The sequence below is a fragment of the Malaclemys terrapin genome, chromosome 2 (genome assembly GCF_027887155.1).
Source record: "Malaclemys terrapin pileata isolate rMalTer1 chromosome 2, rMalTer1.hap1, whole genome shotgun sequence".
Taxonomy (NCBI): Eukaryota; Metazoa; Chordata; order Testudines; family Emydidae; genus Malaclemys; species Malaclemys terrapin.
Window position 1 is genome coordinate 226,718,889 of NC_071506.1, and position 23,136 is coordinate 226,742,024.

The following is a 23,136-nucleotide window of genomic DNA, read 5'->3' on the forward strand; positions in this document are numbered from 1 at the left end:
GCGATGAGTCCATGCTTTCTGAACTGCGCTCCAAGAAACGGAATGCAACGATCTATGAGAAGATCTCTAAAGACATGTCAGAGAGAGGATACAGCCGGGATGCAACGCAGTGCCGCGTGAAAATCAAGGAGCTGAGACAAGGCTACCAGAAGACCAAAGAGGCAAACGGACGCTCCGGATCCCATCCCCAGACATCCCGTTTCTACGAGGCACTGCATTCCATCCTCGGTGCGGCCGCCACCACTACCCCACCACTGACCGTGGACTCTGAGGATGGGATAGTGTCCACGGCTGGTTCCTCGGACATGTTAGGGGACGGGGAAGATGAGGAAGGAGATGAGGAGGGCGAGGCAGTCGGCAGCGCTCGCAACGCTGATTTCCCCGACAGCCAGGATCTCTTCATCACCCTTACAGAGATCCCCTACCAAGCGTCCCCAGCCGTTACCCCGGACACAGAATCTGGGGAAGGATCAGCCAGTAAGTGTTGTAAACATCTAAACATTTATTTTTAACAGAACAGGAATATTAACAATTAAAAGAATGGGTTGTTCATGATTACTTTGCCCTAGGCGCTTAACGGTTCAGTCATGGGCAGTGCAAGTTTTGAAAAAAAATCTAGCAATGTCCGGTTTTCCGTGATTGTCCTGCCCAAGCCGCTCTACTGTTTAGTCCCTGCTACTGCAGCTACAGTAAAATGCGGTCTATATGTCCGGGGATAGAGCAGTAATCCTCCTGGGACATCTCGATGAAGCTCTCCTGGAGGTAATTGGAAAGCCGTTGCATGAGGTTCCTGGGGAGAGCGGCCTTATTGGGTCCTCCGAAGTACGACACGTTGCCGCGCCACGAGACTATCAAGTACTCGGGAATCATTGCTCTGCACAGCAGGGCGGCATACGGCCCTGGTCTTTGGAGGCTTTCCCGGAGCATTCTCTCTCTCTCGCTCTCAGAGATCCTCATCAGGGTGATGTCGCCCATGGTGACCTGCTTTGAATTAGGTAGGGGAATGTTAGTGTTGGGACTGCTTGCCCGTTCCTTTACAGAACTGTAACCGCTGGTTTGCAGCCATGCGGTGGAGGCGGGAGAGGGGCAGCCGAAAGGGATCGTTCCCGGGGACAGCCGCGAGGGGTGGGACAGGGGCAGAGTTCCCGCTTGCCGGATTGCTGGCAGCAGGGACTGACATTGCTTTAAATGTGAAATGAGGCCAGTGGTGATATAAAAGTTTTAAACTGCCACAAGTCTACGGCTTACCATGTCTGCCTGCAACAGAAATTCTGTTGTGCTGCCCCGCTTCTCAAATGTGCTGTGCAAGACCCCAGGCACTGAATGCGAAGGCCGAGAATTCGACCTTGTGCTGAGTGCGCATGTGATAGGTGCTGTGCATGGTCTTGTTCACAGAGAAAGACTATGTTCTTTGTTCACAACTACATTTATCTTTCTGAGGAATTCACTCCCTTTTTCCCATTTCCACAGCCCCATCTGCGACTGTCTCACAACCTAGCCTGGCATCACACTCCCAGAGGCTAGCGCGGATTAGGCGTAGGAAGAAGAGGACACGGGAGGACATGTTCTCGGAGCTTATGGCCTGTTCCCAAGCCCAGGCAGCACAGCAGACCCAGTGGCGGGAGAACTTGACCCAAATGCACCAAGCAAACATGGATCGGGAGGAGAGGTGGCGGCAGGAAGACCAGCAGGCGACTCAAACGCTGCTTGGACTACTGAGGGAGCAAACAGACACGCTCCGGCGCCTTGTGGATGTTCTGCAGGAACGGAGGCAGGAGGACAGAGCCCCGCTGCAGTCCATCTCTAACCGCCCTCCCCCGCCACCAAGTCCCATACCCATCTCACCCACAGTGCAAAGAAGGAGAGGCGGCAGAGTCCCTGCTAACTCTCACTCCACCCCTGCAGAGAGCTCTAGTAGCAGAAGGCTCTCATTCCCCAAAATTTGAAAAGTTCTTTCCTTCCCGCCTGACACAAGCCCCCGTCCAAGTTTCACTTCCCAGTTCCATGTGTAGTTGATAATAAAAAATATGTTTCTGTTAACTACTGTTTCATTCATGTTCTTTTGGAGGAGGAGGGGAAAGGGGGTTGGTAATTGGACAGGACAGTCACCTTTGGCAGGGTACATAGGCGGGGGCAGGCACAGCAGCAGGGCACATACACAGTGCAGTGATGCAGTGACTAGTTACCCTGGTTAGTCTGGGAGGTGGTTTTCATGTTATGTGGTGGGGGGTGGGTTGCTCTGTGACTTTGTGGCAGGGGAGGGCAGTTACAGATCTTAAGCGGCGGTCCTTATGCAGGATCACAGAGCCACGCAGCAGGGGATCTGTAACCGTCCTCCCCCTGCCACAAAGTCACATAGCCCCCCCATACACACAGTCCCGATCAGGAGGGGTGACAGGCTCCGTTGAAACAACCATCCCACCGCAGCGGAGCCTGTCAATCCTTGAGTTTAGAAGCTTCATTCGCGTCACTACACTACACCCGCTCTGCACCACAGTCTGCGTCCCAGTTTTAAAAAATTTCCGCGAAAACAGTATTAAAGAAAACGGTGTGCATTAACAAAGTAGAACTATTTTTATTTCGAAACGTCTGTTGGAAGGGGGGTGAAGGGGGTATGTAACTGGATAGGATAGTCAACATTAACTGGGTAAAGGAACGGGGGCAGGTTCGGCTTCTCTGTACACAAACTTTACAGTCACAGGTTACCCTGCTCACTCAGGAACCTAGCTTTCAAAGCCTCCCGGATGCACAGCGCGTCCCACTGGTCTCTTCTAATCGCCCGGCTGTCTGGCTGTGCGTAATCAGAAGCCAGGCTATTTTCCTCAACCTCCCACCCCGCCATAAAGGTCTCCCCCTTGCTCTCACAGAGATTGTGGAGCACACAGCAAGCTGCTATAACAATGGGGATATTGGTTTCGCTGAGATCACAGCGAGTCAGCAAGCTTCTCCATCTCCCCTTGAGACGGCCAAAAGCACACTCCACCACCATTCTGCACTTGCTCAGACGGTAGTTGAAGAGTTCTTTTTCACTGTCCAGGGCGCCTGTATAGGGCTTCATGAGCCAGGGCATTAGCGGGTAGGCTGGGTCCCCGAGGATGACTATAGGCATCTCCACATCCCCAACAGTTATTTTGTGGTCCAGGAAGTAAATACCTTGCTGCAGCCGTCTAAACAGACCAGAGTTCCTGAAAACACGAGCGTCATGAACCTTGCCCGGCCATCCCACGTAGATGTTGGTAAAACGTCCCCTGTGGTCCACCAGTGCTTGCAGCACCATGGAAAAGTAGCCCTTTCGGTTAATGTACTGGCTGGCCTGGTGGTCCGGTGCCAGGATAGGGATGTGAGTTCCATCTATGGCCCCACCGCAGTTTGGGAATCCCATCGCTGCAAAGCCATCTATGATCGCCTCCACGTTTCCCAGGGTCACTACCTTTGGCAGCAGTACATCAACGATTGCCTTCGCTACTTGCATCACAACAACCCCCACGGTAGATTTGCCCACCCCAAACTGGTTCGCGACTGACCGGTAGCTGTCTGGCGTTGCAAGCTTCCAGAGGGCTATGGCCACTCGCTTCTGGACACTCAGTGCAGCTCGCAACCGGGTGTCATTGCGCTTCAGGGCAGGGGACAGCAACTCACAAAGTTCCAGGAAAGTTCCCTTCCGCATGCGAAAGTTTCGCAGCCACTGGGATTCATCCCAGACCTGCAGCACTATGCGGTCCCACCACTCAGTGCTTGTTTCCCGTGCCCAGAATCGCCATTCCACGGCATCAACATGACCCATTGCCACCGTGATGTCCTAGGCGCTGGGTCCCGTGCTTTCTGAGAGGTCTGTGCTACTCTCAGACTTCAGGACATCACCGCGGTGCCGTAGCCTCCTCGCCTGACTTTTCTGCATCTGCCTCAGGGAAACCTGTATGATAAGCTGCGAGGCGTTGAGAGCGGCCACAACTGCAGCGATGGTCGCAGCGTGCTCCATGCTCGCAGTGCTGTGGCGTCCGCGCTGTCAATGACTGGAAAAGTGTGCGAACTGATTTCCCGCCGGCGCTTTCAGGGAGGGAGGGCGGGAGTGATGGACGGATGATGACAGTTACCCAAAAGCACCCTCGACACATTTTGTTACCCAGAAGGCATTGGCGGCTACACCCAGAATTCCAATGGGCAGAGGGGACTGCGGGAACTGTGGGATAGCTGACCACAGTGCACCGCTTCGAATGTCGACGCTTTCACCGTTAGTGTGGACTCACAAAGTCGAATTACTGTCCTTAGTGTGGACACACACGTTCGACTTTGCAATATCGATTCCAAAAATTCGATGCAAGTAAAATCGAACTACTCTGGTAGTGTAGACAAGGCCTAATTTAAGGTTTCGTGTGCCAGTAATACTTTTTAACATTTTTAGAAGGTCTCTTTCTATAAGTCTATATTATATAACTAAACTATTGTTGTATGTAAAGTAAATAAGGTTTTTAAAATGTTTAAGAAGCTTCATTTGAAATTAAATTAAATGCAGAGCCCCCTGGACCGGTGGCCAGGACCCGGGCAGTGTGAGTGCCACTGAAAATCAGCTTGCATGCCGCCTTTGGCACACGTGACATAGGTTGCCTACCCCTGTCCTAATAGCTAGCTAGCTTTTGGTGTAAAAGCATGGAGGAAATATTATAACCCCAAATCCATCCTCTGAAAGTTATGTCTGTCTTCCCTCAAGTCTTTGGGCTTAATTGTTCCTCTCTCTGGAGAGCATTCTCCTAGCACAATAGGATTGGGAACCGAGCTGTTCTTTTCAGAGGACAAGGTAACTGCATCCTTCTCCCTTTTCCTAGGATGATCCTGTGATTCATTCCTTCCATTTTACCTTCCAGTTTTTGCCCTTGTTTTTTCTTTGCTGTGTGAGGCTATGATATACATTAGATTGTCAAACTCTATATGAACAAGATAGGGGATGAAGGTGATTAGGGTGCTAGTTTGAGGCTCTAGAGACCTGGGACACCATAGTGTATCATGGGAGATGTAGTCTAGCCACAGAGCCCAGTCCATTGAGGGCAATGGGGGCATGAGGCACCTGAACTACAAGTCCCATGAGACACTGTGACATCATTTCCAGATCAAAACATCAGTTTTCAGATGAATTTTGGGGGGGGTTGATTTTTTGCCAAAAAGTAAACGTTATCTGTGAAAAATTAAGAAAAAAATTCTTTTCATTTTCAGTAATGTGTTCTCTAGAAAAACAACCAACCCATTGTCTGACCAGCTCTAGTATCTAATCACATAAGAAAAAGCCTCTTGTGTAAGGTTTCCTTTACTCTCTCTCCCTTAAAGATCCTTCAGCAGAAAATCTGCCCTGGCCAATTGAGACACCTACCCACTGCTTCTCTATATAATAGATAATGGGCATCCTGGGAGGCACACAAGGGCTAAATACAGTTGCTCTAAAGCAGGGGTGGGGAAACTTTTTTGGCCTGAGGGCCACATTGGGGTTGCAAAACTGTATGGAGGGCCGGGTAGGGAAGGCTGTGCCTGGCCCCCGCCCCCTATCCAACCCCTCCCACTTCCCACCCCCTTCAGAACCCTCGACCAATCCAACCCCACTGCTCCTTGTCCCCTAACCACCACCCCCCCCAGGACCCCATCCCCATCCGCCCCCGGGACCTTATCCCCCATCCAACCCCCCCTGCTCCCAGTCCCTTGACTGCTCTGACACCTATCCACACCCCCGCCCCCTGACAGGCCCCCCCAGGACTCCCTCGCTTATCCAAACCCCAGTCCCCTGACCGCCCCCGAGAACCTCTGCCCCATCCAACTGCCCCCTGATCCCTGTCCCCTGACTGCTCCCTGGGACCCCCCGCCCCTTATCTAACCCCCCAGCCCCGGCCCCCTTACCATGCTGCTCAGAGCAGCATGTCTGGCAGCCGCGCCACCCGGCTGGAGCCAGACACGCTGCCGCACTGCTCGGCAGAAGCATGCAACCCCGCCGCCCAGAGCGCTACCCATGTGGCAGCGTGGCTGCGGGGGAGTGGCCAGAGGCTAACCTCCTCAGCGGGGAGCTCAAGGGCTGGGCAGGACGGCCCGTGGGCCGTAGTTTGCCCACCTCTGCTCTAAAGTTTTCAGTTTCTTTCACCTCCAGTTCCTACTGAATGTATGGTCCCTATGGACAAAAAATTAAACTCTCACCTGTAAATTGTGTTTATATAAATCGGACCCACAAATCTTCCCAGGAATCGGACCCACAAATCTCCGTGTTTATTTATTTAGTTTGCTTATTTATTTTGCCTTTGGTTTTGCATCAGATACAAAAGAGTGGATCAATTTTATGTTGTTTATTCCAAGGATGCCAATCTGGGCATTCTAATAAAAGGAGCCTATGACTGGCATGATGATTTTCTCATCTCAGATTGTCCTACCCTGAATGTCAGGCAGGAAAGATATCAAATTTGATTGTTAAATCTGCTTTGCACAAACCCAATTTACAGTCAGAATAAATTCCTTTTTTCTTGATTCGGGAATTTCATTTTGCCTATATTGAGTAGGATTATGCATTTATTGTGCACCCAAAACTCCCATTGACTTCAAAGAATTTTGAGCACACAAAGAGTGCAAGATCAAGGTCAACGTAATTCTATCATTTGATAATACAGTATAGTATCTGTATGGCAATGTGAAATTACTTTCTCACATTTAAATGCTAAGTGCCCTAAACACTAAAACATTGTAAATATATCTCTATTGAGGAGTTGTTACGGACTGGAATAGCGTGGGCGTTGCAACTTAGAATTGAAATGCATTAGTAGAGCACTGAGAAAGAAGCACTTCTCTCACCTTATGCTTAGCTTAATATGCTATCCATCCCTTCCTTTTATGAACACCACATTTACTCACAAATTAAAAAAGTTTCCCATGTCTGCACCATACATGAACAGCAGAGTCACACGTGATAGACAGAGCTATCCACCACAATCATAGTACCTTTCCCTGTAAAACATCTTTGCAAAACTATAGAAGTTATGTTACCCAAGTTATAAATAGTTATTGTCAGTGCTGATAGGCCAACAGGCTTTACAGCTGCAGACAAGAACATGGTTACATCCCTTCACTCTGCCTGCTTTTTTTTTTAAAGTTAGTTGTTACTGATTTTCAAGAGTAAGTGCATCCAATAAAACTATCCATTTCAACAGAAGAACAGAACACAGACTAATAAAAACTGGTGGAAATAACAGGTGACAGCAGATTATATACCAAAGCACAAATCAAGGACCAAATTTTAGTCCATGTTTACACAGGAGGAAGGACATATGACTTTATTAGCATATAGCTATTGGTTAAGGTAGATTAGAATCAGAGAGGGAGCTCACCAGTTCTGGTGACCGTTATTACAAGTGACATTTCCTGCTTTGGCATTATCTTGTGGCAACAGGTTGCAGGAAGAGCAGAAATGTATCCAGAAAGAATTCATGTCCCCAAGTAGGCCCATAGCTAGTCAAGCACAACTATGGGGGGCAGAGGGGGATGTGAGCTGGGCAGAGGCACATCCCTGAGGCTCTCAACAACTATCCTTATCAGGGCTGGCTTCAGGGTTTTGGCCGCCCCAAGCAGCCAAAAAAAAAAAAAAAAAAAAAAAAAGCCGCGATCGCGATCTGCGGCGGCAATTCGGCGGGAGGTCCTTTGCTCCCAGCGGGAGTGAGGGACCATCTGCCGAATTGCCGCCGAATACCTGGACGTGCCGCCCCTCTCCGGAGCGGCCGCCCCAAGCACCTGCTTGCCAGGCTGGTGCCTGGAGCCGGCCCTGATCCTTATAAATACCCTTGTTTAGACTTAGCCTGGGTGGAGAAACTGTCCTGATGTAATGACAAATAAAAAGGAAGGGCCCAGAAGTTCTTTTCTTGAAAAACTGGAGTGTCTGGTGCAGAGTCCTGAATTTTAAATGATTTTAAGACATTTCAGGAGACAGATTTTATGAATTAAAAACAAAAGGAAAGGAAAGGAAAGGAGCCTGATCTTTGCCTGTGATTTGCATGTGGTAAAGTAGGTTTGGTTAAAAAACAAAACAACCCAGCAAACACTGGCCAAAGCCACCAGGTGTCAAACTTGCAAATTTTCCCATGCAACACACATATATAAATATGTCAAGCCATTGCCAAATGCCAGCATTGTTGATGTAAAACGTCATATCCCACCAGAGCCTCTCCGCTCCTCTCTAAAAATTCTAGGTTCCTGTGTTCATCTCCCACCCACAGCCAAATCTCTACATCCTCCTCCTACTCGAGCCTGTGCCCTGCCAACTACTTTGTGTATTTCATTGTAATATTTTTATATCAGACTTTCTATATGACAATATACTATTTTTTTTTTTTACTTACTGTGTCTCCTAGGTTTTCTACCCTCCCTTTTCTTTTCATTAATTCTCTCAATTTTTTCCTCTCTTTCTATGCCTACCTGTCTCTCACCAGCTCCAACTTTTCTTTACTTCTCTCCCCCCACTCCATTTAGGATACATCAACACAGCAAAACAAGACCTGTGCAGTGAGTCTCCGAGCCTGGGTCAACTGATTTGGGCTGATAGGGCTCATACTGCGGGGCTAAAAATAGCAGAGAAGTTGTTTGGGCTCTGAAACTCAGCTAGTGGAGAAGGTCTTGGAGCCCAGCCTCCATCCCAAGACCAAGTATCTACAGTATTTTTAGGTCTGCAGTACAAGCCCGAGTCAGTTGACACGGACTCAGAGACTTGCTGCCTAAGGCTTTTTTTGCTGTGTAAACATAGGCATAACAACTATGGGTATGAGCCCTGTCCCCATAATATCCAGTCTCTCACTTTTTTCATGTATTTAGCCTTACAACACTAGAATATGATTCTCCCCATTTTGCAGATAAGAGACTGAGGCCCTGTCTACACTGCAGGGGTGAAAGTAACTTAAAGGACTTACTGGTACTCCAGAGTCCTTAGGAGGGGTGGGGCCTCAACTGGAAGAGGCGTGGCCTCTACCAGAAGAGGCAGGGCCTTTAAATCCCTGGGCACTTTAAATCCAGATTTAAAAGGCCTCGGGTCTGGGGCTGTGGTAGCAGCAGTTGGGAGCCCCGGGCCCTTTAAATCACCCCCAGAGCTATCAACTGCAGAGGCAGCTGGGAGCCTCGAGGGTGATTTAAAGGGCCCGGGGCTCCAGCTGCTGCTACCGCAGTGGAGCCCCAGGCCCTTTAAATCACCATTGGAGGGGGCCCCGGCCTCTGGCAGAGCTTTAAAGGGCCCGGGGCTCCACTGCAATAGTGGCAGCCGGGAGCCCCTGGCCCTTTAAATCACTACCAGAGCCCTGCCGCTGCTACCCCAGGGCTCCAGTAGCGGGGCTCGGGTGGTGATTTAAAGGGCCCTGGAGGGTAGTGACAGTGGGAGTCCCGAGGCCTTTAAATCACCACCTGAGCCACTGCCGGGGTCCTGGGGTAGCAGTGGCAGCCGGGGGCTCGGGCGGTGATTTAAAGGGCCCGGGTCTCCAGCTGCCACTACCACCCTGGGCCCTTTAAATCATCCCTGGAGCCCTGCTGCCACAGCCCTGGAGAGGCAACGGCGGGTCTCCAGCAGCTATTTTAAGGGCCGGGGCGGTAGTGGCTGCCGCAGTCCAGGATTCTTTAAATAGCCACTGGAGCCCCGCCGCCGCTACCCCAGGGCTCCGGGGATGATTTAAAGGGCCCAGGGCAGTAGCTGCGGCAGGCGCCCTGGGCCCTTTAAATCTCTGCCCAAGCCCCGCACCGCTTCCCCAGGGCTCTGGCAGCAGGGCTCTGGCGGCAATTTAAAGGGCCTGGGGCTCCAGGTGCTGGGAGCCCCAGGCCCTTTAAATTGCTGCCAGGGGAAGCCGATCCGCCCCGGTACGGCGCACGGGCTCTTGCCGGTACGCCATACCGTGGCATACTGGCTTACTTTCACCTCTGCTACACTGACAAGTTTCTGCGCAGTAAAGCAGCTTTCTGCGCTGTAACTCCCGAGGTGTACACACTGCCAGGCCACTTAGTGAGGAGAAATTGCGCAGTTGTAGAGCTTTAAAAAAAAAATCAAAAATACCCCGACGAGAGGTGTAGAGCTTTCTGCGCTGGGGCTACAGCACCACGATGCCAGTGTAGACACCGTGGCAATTACAGCGCTGTGATTGGCCTCTGGGAGGTGTCCCACAATGCCTGTTCTCACCTCTCTGGTCATTGGTTTGAACTCTGCTGCCCTGCCCTCAGGTGACCAACTGTCATCCCCATCCCGTACATTCCTTCCTTCCTGTTTGTTTGATGATGCATGCAGTGGTCTCAGCGCATCTTTCCAGGAGGCCATGCCTGCTCCATGCACCAGGTGATCCCCTGCTTGGAGCAATGCCAAGCTGCTGGACCTCATCAGCATTTGGGGAGAGGAGGCTGTGCAGTCCCAGCTGTGCTCCAGCCATAGGAATTATGATACTTACAGACAGATTTCACGATGCATGACAGAAAGGGGCCATGAGCAGGACACATTGCAGTGCAGGGTCAAAGTGAAGGAGCTGCGGAACGCCTATCACAAGGCTGGGGAGGCAAACCACCGCTCCGGTGCTGCGCCCACTAGCTGCCGGTTCTATAAAGAGCTGGACGCGCTACTCGGCGGCGACCCCACCTCCACTGCGAAGACCACTTTGGATACTTCGGTGGCTTGTGTGCCAGTCAAAAGTGGATTGAGCCAGGAGGAATTTGGACGAGGATGTGGAGGTGGAGGGGAACCCAGAGGCAGAGGATCACTCGGAGGTCAGAGATGCATGCAGCCAGGAGCTCTTTTCTATCCCGGAGGAGACTATCCAGTCACAGCTGTTGGATGTTGATGAAGAGAGGAGGCCCCTGGTAAGTGGATCTGATTTTGGGAATTGCTGAAGCGAGTTGCTGGGGGAAGGAGGGTTGCAGAAAGCAGGCTTGTCTCCCACCGCATGCCTAGCCTGAATGGTGGAAGAGGCTGTTGATTGACTCCCTCACTTCACGGGAATCTCCCTCAGAGATCTCCACAAAACTCTCATGGAGATACTGGGCAATCCGCTGCTGCAGGTTCCTCAGCAGAGCTGCTTTGTTTCTTGCCCCATTAATGGTAACTTTCCTGCACCACTGTGCCGTCATGGGGGCGGGGGGACCATTGCTGCACACAGGCAAGCCGCACAGGGGCCAGGGCGGAAGCTGCAGTCTTGGAGAAAGCCCTCCCTTGATTCCCTGCTCACCCTCAGCAGCAAGATATCTTCCACAATGATCACCTCCGGAGGAAAGTGTGGGGACAGGAATGATTATCAGGCCCTCCTTACAGTGCTGACTCTCCCCAAGAGCCATGTGCCCACTGTACAGCTGGGTCTGGGAACAGTGATTTCCCCTGCCCCTGCAACTACTCACCATTTTGGGGGTCTTGTGGCTCATATGTGCTTGCCTGGGCTCAGCCAGTGAGTGACAGGTGTGTGAATAGTGGCTGTGTTTTAAAGCACTGAATCAGTGTTCTGTGTGTTGCAAACAATACTGCTTCTGTAAAATGTTGCATTTAAACTTCACAGAGACGACCTTGGGAGCCCAGCCTCCCTCTTTATCATCAGCGGCTGAACGGCTGCGCAGAATTAGAAAGCGACCAAGAAGAACTAAGGAGGAATTTCTGCGTGATGTCATGATGATCTCCACGGCCGAGAAGCAGGAACTGAAGGAGTGGTTGGACAGCAAGAATAGGGACTGAAAGGAGAATGCGGCATGCCAGAATGAAGCCACGGAGCAGCTCTGAAACATTATGGAGCACCAAGCAAACACCTCCAGGTGAGACTAGCTCTGCAAACCGAGCAGCTCCGGGCCCACCCTCCCATGCAGCCCACATCCCAGTGCTTGTTTCCCGAGCCCAAACGCGGCGTTCCACTGTGGTCAGCACCTCCGTGAATGCCACAAGCAATCTCATGTCGTAGCTACTACGCGTGGCGAGATCAATGTCGCACTCCTATTGCCTTTGTAGTTTAAGGAATAATTCCACTGCCTTTGTGATGTGTTGGTCAGAGCAAGCAGCATACCGGTTAACAGTGCAGGATCCATTCCTGCAGCCCGAAGAGAGGGCGCACAGTACACAAACCATTGAAAGATGGTGCCAAATGGGGACGTAAGCACAGGGATTGCTAGGATGCGAAGCAATACATAATGGGGCATTGGGACAGGACCCAGGATGCCCCACAACTCCCTCCGTCTTTCCACAACTCTTAGTGGCAGAAGAGGAAGAAATGCTCTGTGGGATAGCTGCCCAGAGTGCACCGCTCTGAATAGCGCAAGTGCCACAAGTGTGAACACGCTATTGCGCAGGCAGCTGACAGTGTGAATACACAACAGCGGTTTCCCTTCAGCGCTTTCTGAGCAGCACTGTAACTCCCGGAGCTGTAACTCTGCCAGTGTAGACGTGCCCTAAGTTACTCAGGAAGGCTGTGGCTGAGTAGGGAACTAAACCTGGATCTCCCAAGTAGCAGGCTAGCACCCTAACTACTGCACCATCTTGCCTCTTCTCTGTTCCCTTTATTCTCCCCCCTCGATTGCTCTCTGTACTCCTTTTTAAAAAGAAAAGAAAAACCATTTCCAGCCTCCATTAGTCATCATAAAGAAGTGAAACAGGGTATAACTTTTATTTCTCCTTTTTTCAAGTCACCTTTAATTACTTGCAATAAGAAGGGAGACAAGTTTGAAAAGGCTATTTTACCTTTCTCCCCTGTAGGTAACAGTTAAGTCTGTGCTAGAATTATGTTTGAGAAGGGCCTGATTTTTCAAAAGGAACCTATGCTTAGGCAGGTCTACACTACGGGGTGGGGGTAGGGGGATCGATCTAAGTGACGCAACTTCATCTACGTGAATAACGTAGCTGAAGTCAACGTACTTAGACCTACTTACCACAGTGTCTTCACTAGAAGGCACTATGGTGAGGGGGGTAGTATAAGAACCTATAGAGAATTGAATTGAATGGAAAAAAGTTTAGACAAACATTCTAAAGCATGACATGTCTTTTTAGTGACTTTGGTTCCTTTTTGCTTGCAAAGCCCTTTGGGACACAACAGGAGATATAATCATAAGTGAGGAGATAGATCAACATCAGAACACATCAAATCTATGTTTTCTTGTATATTTGGTGAATGGAGCCTTTGATAGGATGCTTATGATTTCCATTTGTTCTTTCCAAATCTATAAATAGGATAAAGAAAAACATATTCACATCTAACTAAAAGAAAAAACAGCAATGAGCTGAGCCTAGATACCAGAGGCTCCCTAGATAATTTAACTCCTGCTCATCTTATGTACCAAAGTCTCCAACTAAATGTTTGGGTACAAAAAGAAAGCAGGATCAGACTCCAAATGACATGTACAGTATTTTTCTATTTGGTCTGAATTGCTGTCCTTAAAATGACTGTGCAACACTCAACCAAATCCTTTTTTAAAGGCGTTTAAAGGTGTTTTTGAAACAACGTAATGCCACCATGTAATATGTCATAACCAAATGTGCCATTTAAGCTACCTAACCATTTTATAGCTGCAGTTGGATGTGCTATGGATGGGCAAAATAAGGCCTAAATAGAGGCAGTCATTTGGATACAGCTCTACAGCCTGCTCTTCCGCAATATTGCTGCGGAGACGGTGCTGTTGGTATGTACTATAGTGACGAAATTACATTTTCAGAAGTAATTCCACTTCTTTAGTTTTCTTTTTTTAAAAAGGAGGTCCCACCAGTAACACAATGATTTGCAGGAGATCTTTCTACCAGATAATCACATGGTAATTAAGATTACATTTAGATAACGACATGGTAGAATTACTTGTCTCTAATAGGCAATTCAGATAAAAAAAGATGATGGAAAAGCGTGACACTTATCACAAGAGTGGCTGGTTCATTTTGAATGGCCACATTTGTATTTTTCTTGCAACTTTATTGATATTTTCATAGGAGATCGAGATCATCTAATTCACCAAGGGTGACACTCACTGGAGATGCAGGGGGCCTGTGCTGCATAACTATAGCCCTTCCCCTCCACTGGGATGGCACAGGCAGAACGCTATGCAGGTATTCTCTACCACCACTCACACCCAGGAGGAGGTCTTCACACCAGCCCTGAATAGACTTGTGTATAAGGGGGCTTGAGGTGGGACAGGGACAAAGGTAATGTGTTCATGATTACACACATCTGGTTACCCCAAAACCCAGTGCCTGGGGTGTGGAGTACTAGTGGCCAATCTTCCCTTGGGCTGGAAAAACAACCTTTTGTGCAGGGTGAGGTGAGCTGGGAGCCTATATTGTATGGGTAATTATATAACTAGGTATGCAACAGCAGGGAGGAAGGATAGTTCAATGATGAGGGCACTAACCTTGGATTCAAGAGGCCATGGTTCAGTTTACTGGTCTGTCACAGACTTCCTGTGAGACCTTTAGGCAAGCCATTGAGGGCTAGATCCACAAAGGGATTTAGGCATCTACATGCTACTTTAGGCAGCCCAAATCCTCAATACCCCTGCTCAGCAACAGCCTAACCCTGTAGGCATCTAAGTTTCAACCTTTAAGGTCACCTAAGCCTATATTTCTGACACTGGGTGTGAACGCTGCTGCCTAAGTCTAAATGCCACCAAGCTGCTTGCGCTCAATCTCTCCTGCTGAAGCTGTTCCACTTAGTATAAATTACTTGAATATTCATTGGGTCAAAGAAAGCATGAAAATGATTCTAGAGCCCGGTGATTAGGGCATTTCCCCTGGGGTGGGGGAGAGTCAGGTTTATAGTCCCTTCTCCAATAAATATTTAAGTATGTTATACAAAGTGGAACAGCTTCAATAGGAAAGACTGAAAGAAACCCCACTCCAGAATAGCCTAGTAGCTACAGGACTCACATGGGAGACCTGGGCTCAAATCCCTGATCCACATCAGGCAGAATGGGGATTTGAAGTCTGGTCTCCCACAGTCTGAGCAAGTGCTTTAAACACTGGGCTACAGTACATGAGGTGGGGGGCAGCACCCCCTCATTCTTTGTGATAAATCACTGACCTAGTTTAGGCACCCAATTAGGGTGACCCTACATCCTGTTTTGGCCAGGACAGTCTCTTTTTTAAGCCCTGTCCCAGCCAGTCCGACTTATTTTGGCAAAAGTGGGCATTTGTCCTGTTTGTTCTTGCCAATATGGGACAAATGTCCACTTTTGTAAAAAAAATTGGGGTGCGGAGGATCAAAGGGAGGGGTGACCAATGATGCCTGCCCCCCATGCAGAGAGAGGGGCTTGGGCGAGCGGCTTGGGCCAGCCCCACATGGTGTTCTGTTTTCCTTTTGGGAAATATGGTCACCCTACACCCAACTCCAGGACAGGGCTCATGGCTGAGAATCCTGAGTGGTGGGAGGCAACTCCCTCCGGCCCAGAGTTAGGTACCTCCCACCCTTTGAGGGTGGGGCTTGAGCAGTGGTGTAGTTGTAAACTGTAAACTAACCTACATTAAATTCCACATCCCCCAAATGAGAAGTGGGTAAATTCCATTTACCCATGTTGACTTTCGACATTACTCCAGCTTATGCCACACCCCTGTCCTTGACATTTCTTATTGGCTAGCTGAGGTGGCACCCTGCCCAGTGTGCTGGCTTCTGTGCATTCTATGTGCCTATCTCTCCCAGGGCCGGCTCTGGCTTTTTGGCCGCCCCAAGCAAGAAAAAAAAACAAAATAGGGCGGCCAGAATGGCAAAGCGCGGGTGCAGGGGGACTGGCTGGGGGCGGGGGACGGAGCGGGCGGGAGAGAGAGAGAGAGAGAAGGGGCAGCCAGGGCTACAGCAGGGGCGCTGCCACGCAGCCTCTCCCGCTGCGCCACCTCCTGCCGCCTGCCACGAGGGCTCCGCTCCAGTCGGCGGGGAGGGAAGGAAGAGGACTGCCCTGCAGGGCGCTCTGGTTCTCCGTGCCGCCGCCCCCTACAGGGCGGCCAGAGCGGAACAAGAACAAAAAAAAAAAAAAAGCGGCCGTGTCGCCCTAGGATTGGGCAGAATGCCGCCTCCAACAATCTGCCGCCCCAAGCACCAGCTTGCTCAGCTGGTGCCTGGAGCCGGCCCTGATCTCTCCCCATGCATTGTATAGGGAATCTGGGCACCTAACTCAGGGCTGAGGATTCCACTAGGTGGCAGGGTGCCTAAAGTTACGCATTGTAACACTGAAGTTAAGTCCCCTTTCTGGCTCTAGCCCTTAGTATCTGATCCCCAATCTGGAAAATAGCACTTCCCTACCTCACAGGAGTACTGAGGATAAATACAGATACTATAGCAATGGGGTCCATATAAGGACCATAGATCTGTAACTGCATGCACTGATAGCCAAGTCTGGTAGCTTGTCAAATAGCTGATAACCCAATTTGTGTGCTCAGTCATGATATAATGGATACAAATGACACATGCTGTTTGAAAATCTGGCCCCCAGTGTCCCTAGACATGCTCCAATATCTGTCTGCTAGTACCACATTATTAGCTATATTAAGGGTAAAATGTAAGACACGTCTTTGGTGACTTTTTATTGTTGTTTTGAAGAGAGGGAATAAAATCCTTTGCCTAATATTTTATATTGTCCCTTTGATTTATTTCCCATTTAAAATCAGGCTTATTTTCTCTCTTCATAAAATACATTTGCACTCCCTCTAGTGTCAGAAATTGTATATGAGCTTAATCCAAGTTTTGATCAAGTATTGCTATAAATGCTAGACTAAGGTTCAGTTTCATCATTCCACATTTCAAGGTTAATAAGTTACAGCTATATATAAAATTAATAGCAGTCCTACATTGCACTGCCTTGCATCCACAGTACTGAAGCAGTAGAAAAGAAATCTAGTGTTGACTTGTAAAATTAAATGAGTACTTCTCTTATTTATAAAGCCAATGCCTTGATTAGCATAAAAAAATGTATTCCCCATTATTTATCATTCCTATTCTAAGTTACTGATCTAGAAGGCCAAGTCCCACAATAAAACCTGTCAGAAGAGCTCACGTGGAGGACACTCATTTCTTCTAATTATACCCCAGAGAAGAAGCAGAGCCCCCAAGAACGTATGGATTCTTCCCTCCCCCAATCTTATGAATCTTAGGGATCTAATGGAAATACAGGACTATCTGTGCAGGGAAAATGTGCCTCTACACTAGCTCCAGGGCTCTTCAATTGCAGTGCTAGGGCTTTTTCCACAAGGTCCCTTGTGAAGGGTGTTCCACTGTGTGGAGTGAATCTGTATTATCTTTCAGGGGCAGGATACTGGGGGATGCTGGATATCATCTCTGGTCTCTTGTCCCCATTGCAGCCACAGTGCCTCAGATCTGTAAAAGGGGAAACACCATCCAGGTTACTGCTGATGGTATGAGGGCCATTACAAGTTTCCAGCCAGCCTGTAAATGAGCTAGCTCTTCTGCTAAGCAGCCAGCATCACAAAGAGAGGTAGCATTCTTGTGTGAGAAGCAGCATGATCTAGTGGAAAACAAAGGACAAATTCCAGCTCTGACAGTGATTCTCTATGAGACCTTGGTCAAGTTACATATGCCAAAATTTCCAAACTTGGGTACCTTAAGTTAGACACCTGAATTCAGAGGTTCTAAGCACCCCCAGCTTGAATTGGGTTCAGCCAGAGTTGGAATTACTCAGCACTTATGAAAAACCAGGCACTAAGGGTACATCTACACTACAGGGGGGAGTCAATTTAAGATACGCAAATTCAGCTACGTGAATAGCGTAGCTGAATTCGACGTATCGCAGCCGACTTACCCTGCTGTGAGGACGGCGGCAAAATCGACTTCTGCGGCTTTCTGTCAACGGCGCTTACTCCCACCTCCGCTGGTGGAGTAAGAGCATCGATTCGGGGATCGATTGTCGCGTCCCGACGGGACGCGATAAATCGATCCCCGAGAGGTCGATTTCTACCCGCCGATTCAGGCGGGTAATGTAGACCTAGCCTCATATAAAAGGGGTCTAAGTATTGATTAAAGGCGCCTGACTTGAAAGATTTGGCATTAACCTCTCTATGCCTCATTTTCCACATCTGTAATAGGGGACTACTATTCCCTTATATTACAGATTGGTTGTGACAATGAAATGGTTAATGTGTTCAAAATGCCCTATAAAACCCCTAACCTTGACAGCGTTCATGCAAAAACCTCCAGTGGCTAAGGACATATCTGCACCACCAATCCCCAGGTTTTTGGACAATTATCCTTTGCAAAACTTTTCCAAATGTTGGCAAGTACCCACAGACTCAGGCCAAGAAGGGCAACTCCTCTCATCCTCTTGCACAAGGCTGGGGGTGAGTCAGACCTAAAGAAGCTTACTCCCCACCCTTACATCAATTTAGGTTATGTGTTAGACACCAGCCAAACAAACAAAGGCACAGTCCAGTCCCCACTACGAAGAGTTCATAATCTAAGAAGATAAGCAACAAACAAAGGCGGTGAGGGGAAGAGACCAAAAAACGTACAATCAACATCTGATGGTTTTTATAGGTAAAAGATACAAGTATCTCCCACTGGCCTTTGAGCTTGTCCTTGTGAGTTGGACAGCTGCTGCTGGGCTCTATGGTAGAAGTGGGGTTGGAAGAGTTGAAGGAAGAGAGGGAATTAGCTTTATGAAGCAGCTCAGGGAGAGTGTTGTATGCGTAAAATGGAGTATGGAAGAATGAAGGCCATTATAGGAGTGGACAAAGGGGTGGTGGTTCAAGGCTAGCACCAGTTACACAGTAGGAGGGAGCAGGGCACACTAAGAAACCAAAGAGACTAGACAGGAAGGGAGAGTTGTGAAGGGCCAATAAAATTAGAGTGTGTGGCAAACTGGGCATATTGGCAGCCAGTCAGATCCAAAACCCAACCAGCCCTGGGGATATTGGCAGGATCCTGGGAGAGAGGAGTCTTTTGCAATTCTGAAGTCTCTCAGTGCAATGACTGACTGAGAATCAAGGTCTAGGTGTAAGAACTGGCTTGAAGCAGTGCTCAGAGAGGCTTCATGGGTGGCACGGCAGCAACATTATTGCATGACAAATTACAGTACTATCATTTATTCTTTGTATTTGTAAAGTCCTAGACCCCATTGTGCTAGGCATTGTACAAACATATAAGAAAAGGTGGTCCCTGCCCCAAAGAACCTGCAATCCACATACACATGGAGGTGATCCAGGAGGTGCATTTATATTGACCTCGCCTACATCCTATGTTACTAGGGTTGTCAGGGATCCTGTTTTCGAGCGGAATGCCCAGTCGAAAAGTGACCCTGGCAGCTCCAGTCGGCAGCGCAGTGGGGGCCCTGGGCTAGGGCAGGTTCCCTGCCTGCCCTAGCTGCGTGTGGCTCCTGGAAGCGACCACCAGGTCCCTGTGGCCCCTAGGCACATGGGCAGCCAGGGAGGCTCCATGCACTGTCCCTGCCCCAGTGCAAGCTCCGCAGCTCCCATTGGCCGAGAACTGCAACCAATGGGAGCTGCAGGGGCAGTGCCTGAGGGTGTGAGGGTAGCACGCAGAGCCTCCCTGGCCACCCAAGTGCCTCGGAGCCGCAGGGCCCTGTTGGCTGCTTCCTGGGAGCTGTGATAAGTGATGCCGGGACCCTGCACCTCAAACCCCCTCCTGCACCCCAACCCTCTGCCCCAGCCTGGAGTCCCCTCACACACCCAAACTCCCTCCTGGAGCCTGCACCCCCAGCCCATCTCCCCCCACATCCCAACCCCCTTCCCCAGCCTGGAGCCCTGTCCTGCACTCCAAACCCCTTATCCTTGGCCTCGCCCCAGAGCACACACCCCCAGCCTCACCCCCCTCACGCACACCAACCTCCTGCCCCAGCCCAGTGAAAGTGAGTGAGGATGGGAGAGAGCGAGCGACAGAGGGAGGAGGGGGGATGGAACAAGCGTGGCCAGGGCCTCAGAGAAGGGACGGGGTAGGGGTGTTTGGTTTTGTGCCATTAGAAAGTTGCAACCCTACATGTGTAAGGGGACTATTGCCCCCTTACTAACACTCAATGGGGGTGTTTTGGTTGGCTAGCTCCCAGCACTAAAAGGGGAAGGGTTGGTGGCAAATCAGGAGCCTGAGACTGACTGTCCCCAGGAACAATGGGGAGAGGCCAATGCTCCAGATCAGCCTGATTGGCAGGGCAAGCAGGCTAATCAGGGAGTCAGGAGGCCAGGGGAGTCCCGTCCCCCATGTGAACTGGAATGGCCTGAGTCAGACAGGGTGGGGCCGAGCGAAGGAGAGAGCAGGGGCCCGAGCTAAGCTGCTGGAAGCAGAGCTGCAGCCCCAAAGCCAGAGCACAGCCCAGAGAGAGCAGACGTGCCCTGGGAGCAGAGCTGCAGCAACCAGAGCCAGAGGGGCCTAGGGTGACCAGATCACCCAAGTCAAATATCGGGACGCGGGGGGAGAGGGGGAGGGTGACGCGGGGGGGGGGGGGGGGGGGCAAAAAAAAAAAAACAAAAACACAACCTTTCCTCCGCAAGTGCTGGAGGGAGGCCCGGAAGACTCTATCCCGCAGCGGCCCCGGAGCGGGGGCAGCAGGCCCCAGCCCCCCCGTCCCGCTCGGGTCCCGCAGGGGAACGAACGGGGCTGGGCTGCCGATGCCTCCGCCCTGGGGCCGCCGCGGGATAGCACCAGCTGGGCAGCAGCCCAGATGCGACTGGCCAGGGGCTGGGCCCAGCGTGCGTGCTGCTGGGTCCCTGCAGCAGGCCCCGGCTCGGGGGGTTCGGGGGCGCCAGAGCCGCAGCCGCCAAGCGCCATGGCCGCTTCCTCCCCCGCGGCAGTGGGAGCTGCAGCAGCGGCTGCTCCCGAGTCCCGCTGCCCGGGGGGGGAGAACAGCCGCCGCCTGGCCCCGCGGGCCGCCCCCCTTCTCTCCCAACCACCCAACTGAGTCCTGCCTGCTCGGGGCCAGGCCGGACTCTCTCTCACCCCGGCCCCGCGCTGCCTCTGAGTCTCCCGGGCCTCCCTCCAGCGCTTGCGGAGGGGGAATGGTGAGCCCGGGGAAGAGGCGGGGATTCGGGAAGGGAGCCAATCGGGGGAGGAAGGGGTGGAGTTGGGGCGGGGGGGGGGTGCGAGCACTTCCGGGCTCCAGGCTCCGGCGCATTTCCTTGTTTGTCCAGTGTCCCGACCGCACGTCGGTCGGGACGCGGGACAAACAAGGCAATATCGGGACAGTCCCAATAAAATCGGGACGTCTGGTCACCCTAGAGGGGCCAGACAAGCAGCCAGGAAGCAGGTCAAAGCTGGGAGCAGAGTCACAGAAGCAGCTGCAGAGCCAACCTGTCCTGGGGTCAGAGCTGCAGCAACCAGAGTCAGAGGGGCCAGACAAGCAGCCCAGGGAACTGGAGGCAGAGCAGCAGCAGCAGCTGCCGTGGTGAGGCCGAGTGGAGCTGGAGCTGGAGCAGTCCGGAGCTGGGTGCGGTGAGCAGCTGGGGAGAGCGAGGGGGACCCTGGGCAGTGGGCACAGCACAGGGAGACGCCTCAGCCAAGAGGCTCTGCAGGCCAGACTTGGAAGGGGATCGTAACCCTGTCAGGGCAGGGGGCAAGGCTGGGAAAAAGGGTCCTGTCACCTAGAGCCTGAGAGTGTGTGGCCACCACCAGAGCAAGTGTCCAACCCACAGCATCTCTGCAGCACAGCCAGGGCCTGAGAAGGAGCCTGGGACCTACAAGGAACAGACTGTGAACTGCCCTGACGTTCCAGAGACACTATTTGTGATGTTCCCTGCCACAGAGCGGGGTGATGTGTTTCCTTTAACCTTTCCCATTTTTCCTTATTCTTTTTTTAAAATTAATTGTTAATTAAACAACTTGTATTTGCTTTAAATTGTATGAAATGATCAGTGGGTCAGGGAGGTGCCCAGTGCAGAGAGAGTACCCCGGAGTGGGGACACCCTAGCCCCTGTCCTAGGTGACCACAGCAGGGTTGGGGGTCGAGCCCCCCAGGAATCCTGGGCCCAGCCTTGTCGGGGTTTACGAGGACTCTGCCGGACAGGGGAGTGGAAGGGGAGTCCTCAAGAGCAGGGAGGCCTCTGGGTAAAGGAAGTGGGAGCGAGGACTCAGATCCTTTTGCTAGCCCACTTCACCGCGGTAGTGCAGAAGCCAGGAAAGTTCCCCACAATAGCGGGACCATTCCCCCGCTTACACATGTTACCAGCTCAGCAACTCCTTCTGGGCACCAGTCTCCTCAGAACAATACAGTGCTGTCTTTAAAATGGACAGAAACATGCCCTGAAAATAGGGACTTTCTTCTTTTCAGGGACGCTTAGTCACTTAATTTTGTTATAAATACCTAGCTGGGCTGTTCACTCACATTAATGCAAAGTGGTGTGTATTCAACTAAATTTTTTGTAGGTGGAAAGTAGAAGAAGAGTCAGCCATTTTCATGGCATAAACTAGGGTTACCATACGTCCGGATTTTCCCGGACATGTCCGGCTTTTGGGGGCTCAAATCCCCGTCCGGGGGGAAATCCCCAAAAGCCGGGCATGTCCGGGAAAATCGGGAGGCTCGGCCGGGGCCTCTTTGTGCGGGGCCGGGGGCATGGTGCCGGGCCGGGAGCCGGGCCCGCGGGTCGGGGAGCCGGGCCGGGCCTGCGGGTCGGGGAGCCGGGCCGGGCCCGCGGGTCGGGGAGCCGGGCCGGGGAGCCGGGCCGGGGTCGGGGGGCTGGGGGCCGGGGGGCCGGGCCCGCGGGTCGGGGAGCCGGGCCGGGGTCGGGCCCGTGGGGCTGGGAGCCGGGCCGGGCCCGCGGATCGGGGAGCTGGGCCGGGGTCGGGGAGCCGGGCCGGGCCCGTGGGTCGGGGAGCCGGGCCGGGGTCGGGGGGCTGGGGGGCCGGGCCCGCGGGTCGGGGAGCCGGGCCGGGCCCGCGGGTCGGGGAGCCGGGCCGGGGTTGGGGGGCTGGGGGCCGGGCCCGTGGGGCTGGGAGCCGGGCCGGGCCCGCGGATCGGGGAGCCGGGCCGGGGAGCCGGGCCGGGCCCGCGGGTCGGGGAGCCGGGGGGTGTGCCGGGCCGCCGGGGGTGGTCGGCCGGGGCCGGCACCCCAGGGCCTGAGCCGACCCAGGCTGGAGCTGCCGGGGGAGCCAGCCTGGGCTGAGCTGGGCTGGGCCGCGCCTCCTCCCCCCCACACTCCCCCTTACCTGCTTCAGGCTTCCCGCGAATTAAATGTTCGCGGGAAGCAGGGGAGGGGGCGGAGACTTT

At 51.9% G+C, this 23,136-nt stretch overlaps 1 protein-coding gene across 1 annotated transcript; it reads left to right on the forward strand.

Moving 5' to 3' along the window:
• Nucleotides 1-292: 292 nt before the first annotated feature.
• LOC128831319 (uncharacterized) lies at nucleotides 293-18,132 on the forward strand. Its single transcript, XM_054017630.1, has 3 exons — nucleotides 293-477; nucleotides 1,471-1,850; nucleotides 18,040-18,132. Exons 1-3 carry the CDS (start codon nucleotides 306-308, stop codon nucleotides 18,130-18,132), a joined length of 645 nt encoding a protein of 214 aa, XP_053873605.1. The 5' UTR covers nucleotides 293-305.
• The last annotated feature ends 5,004 nt before the right edge of the window (nucleotides 18,133-23,136 follow it).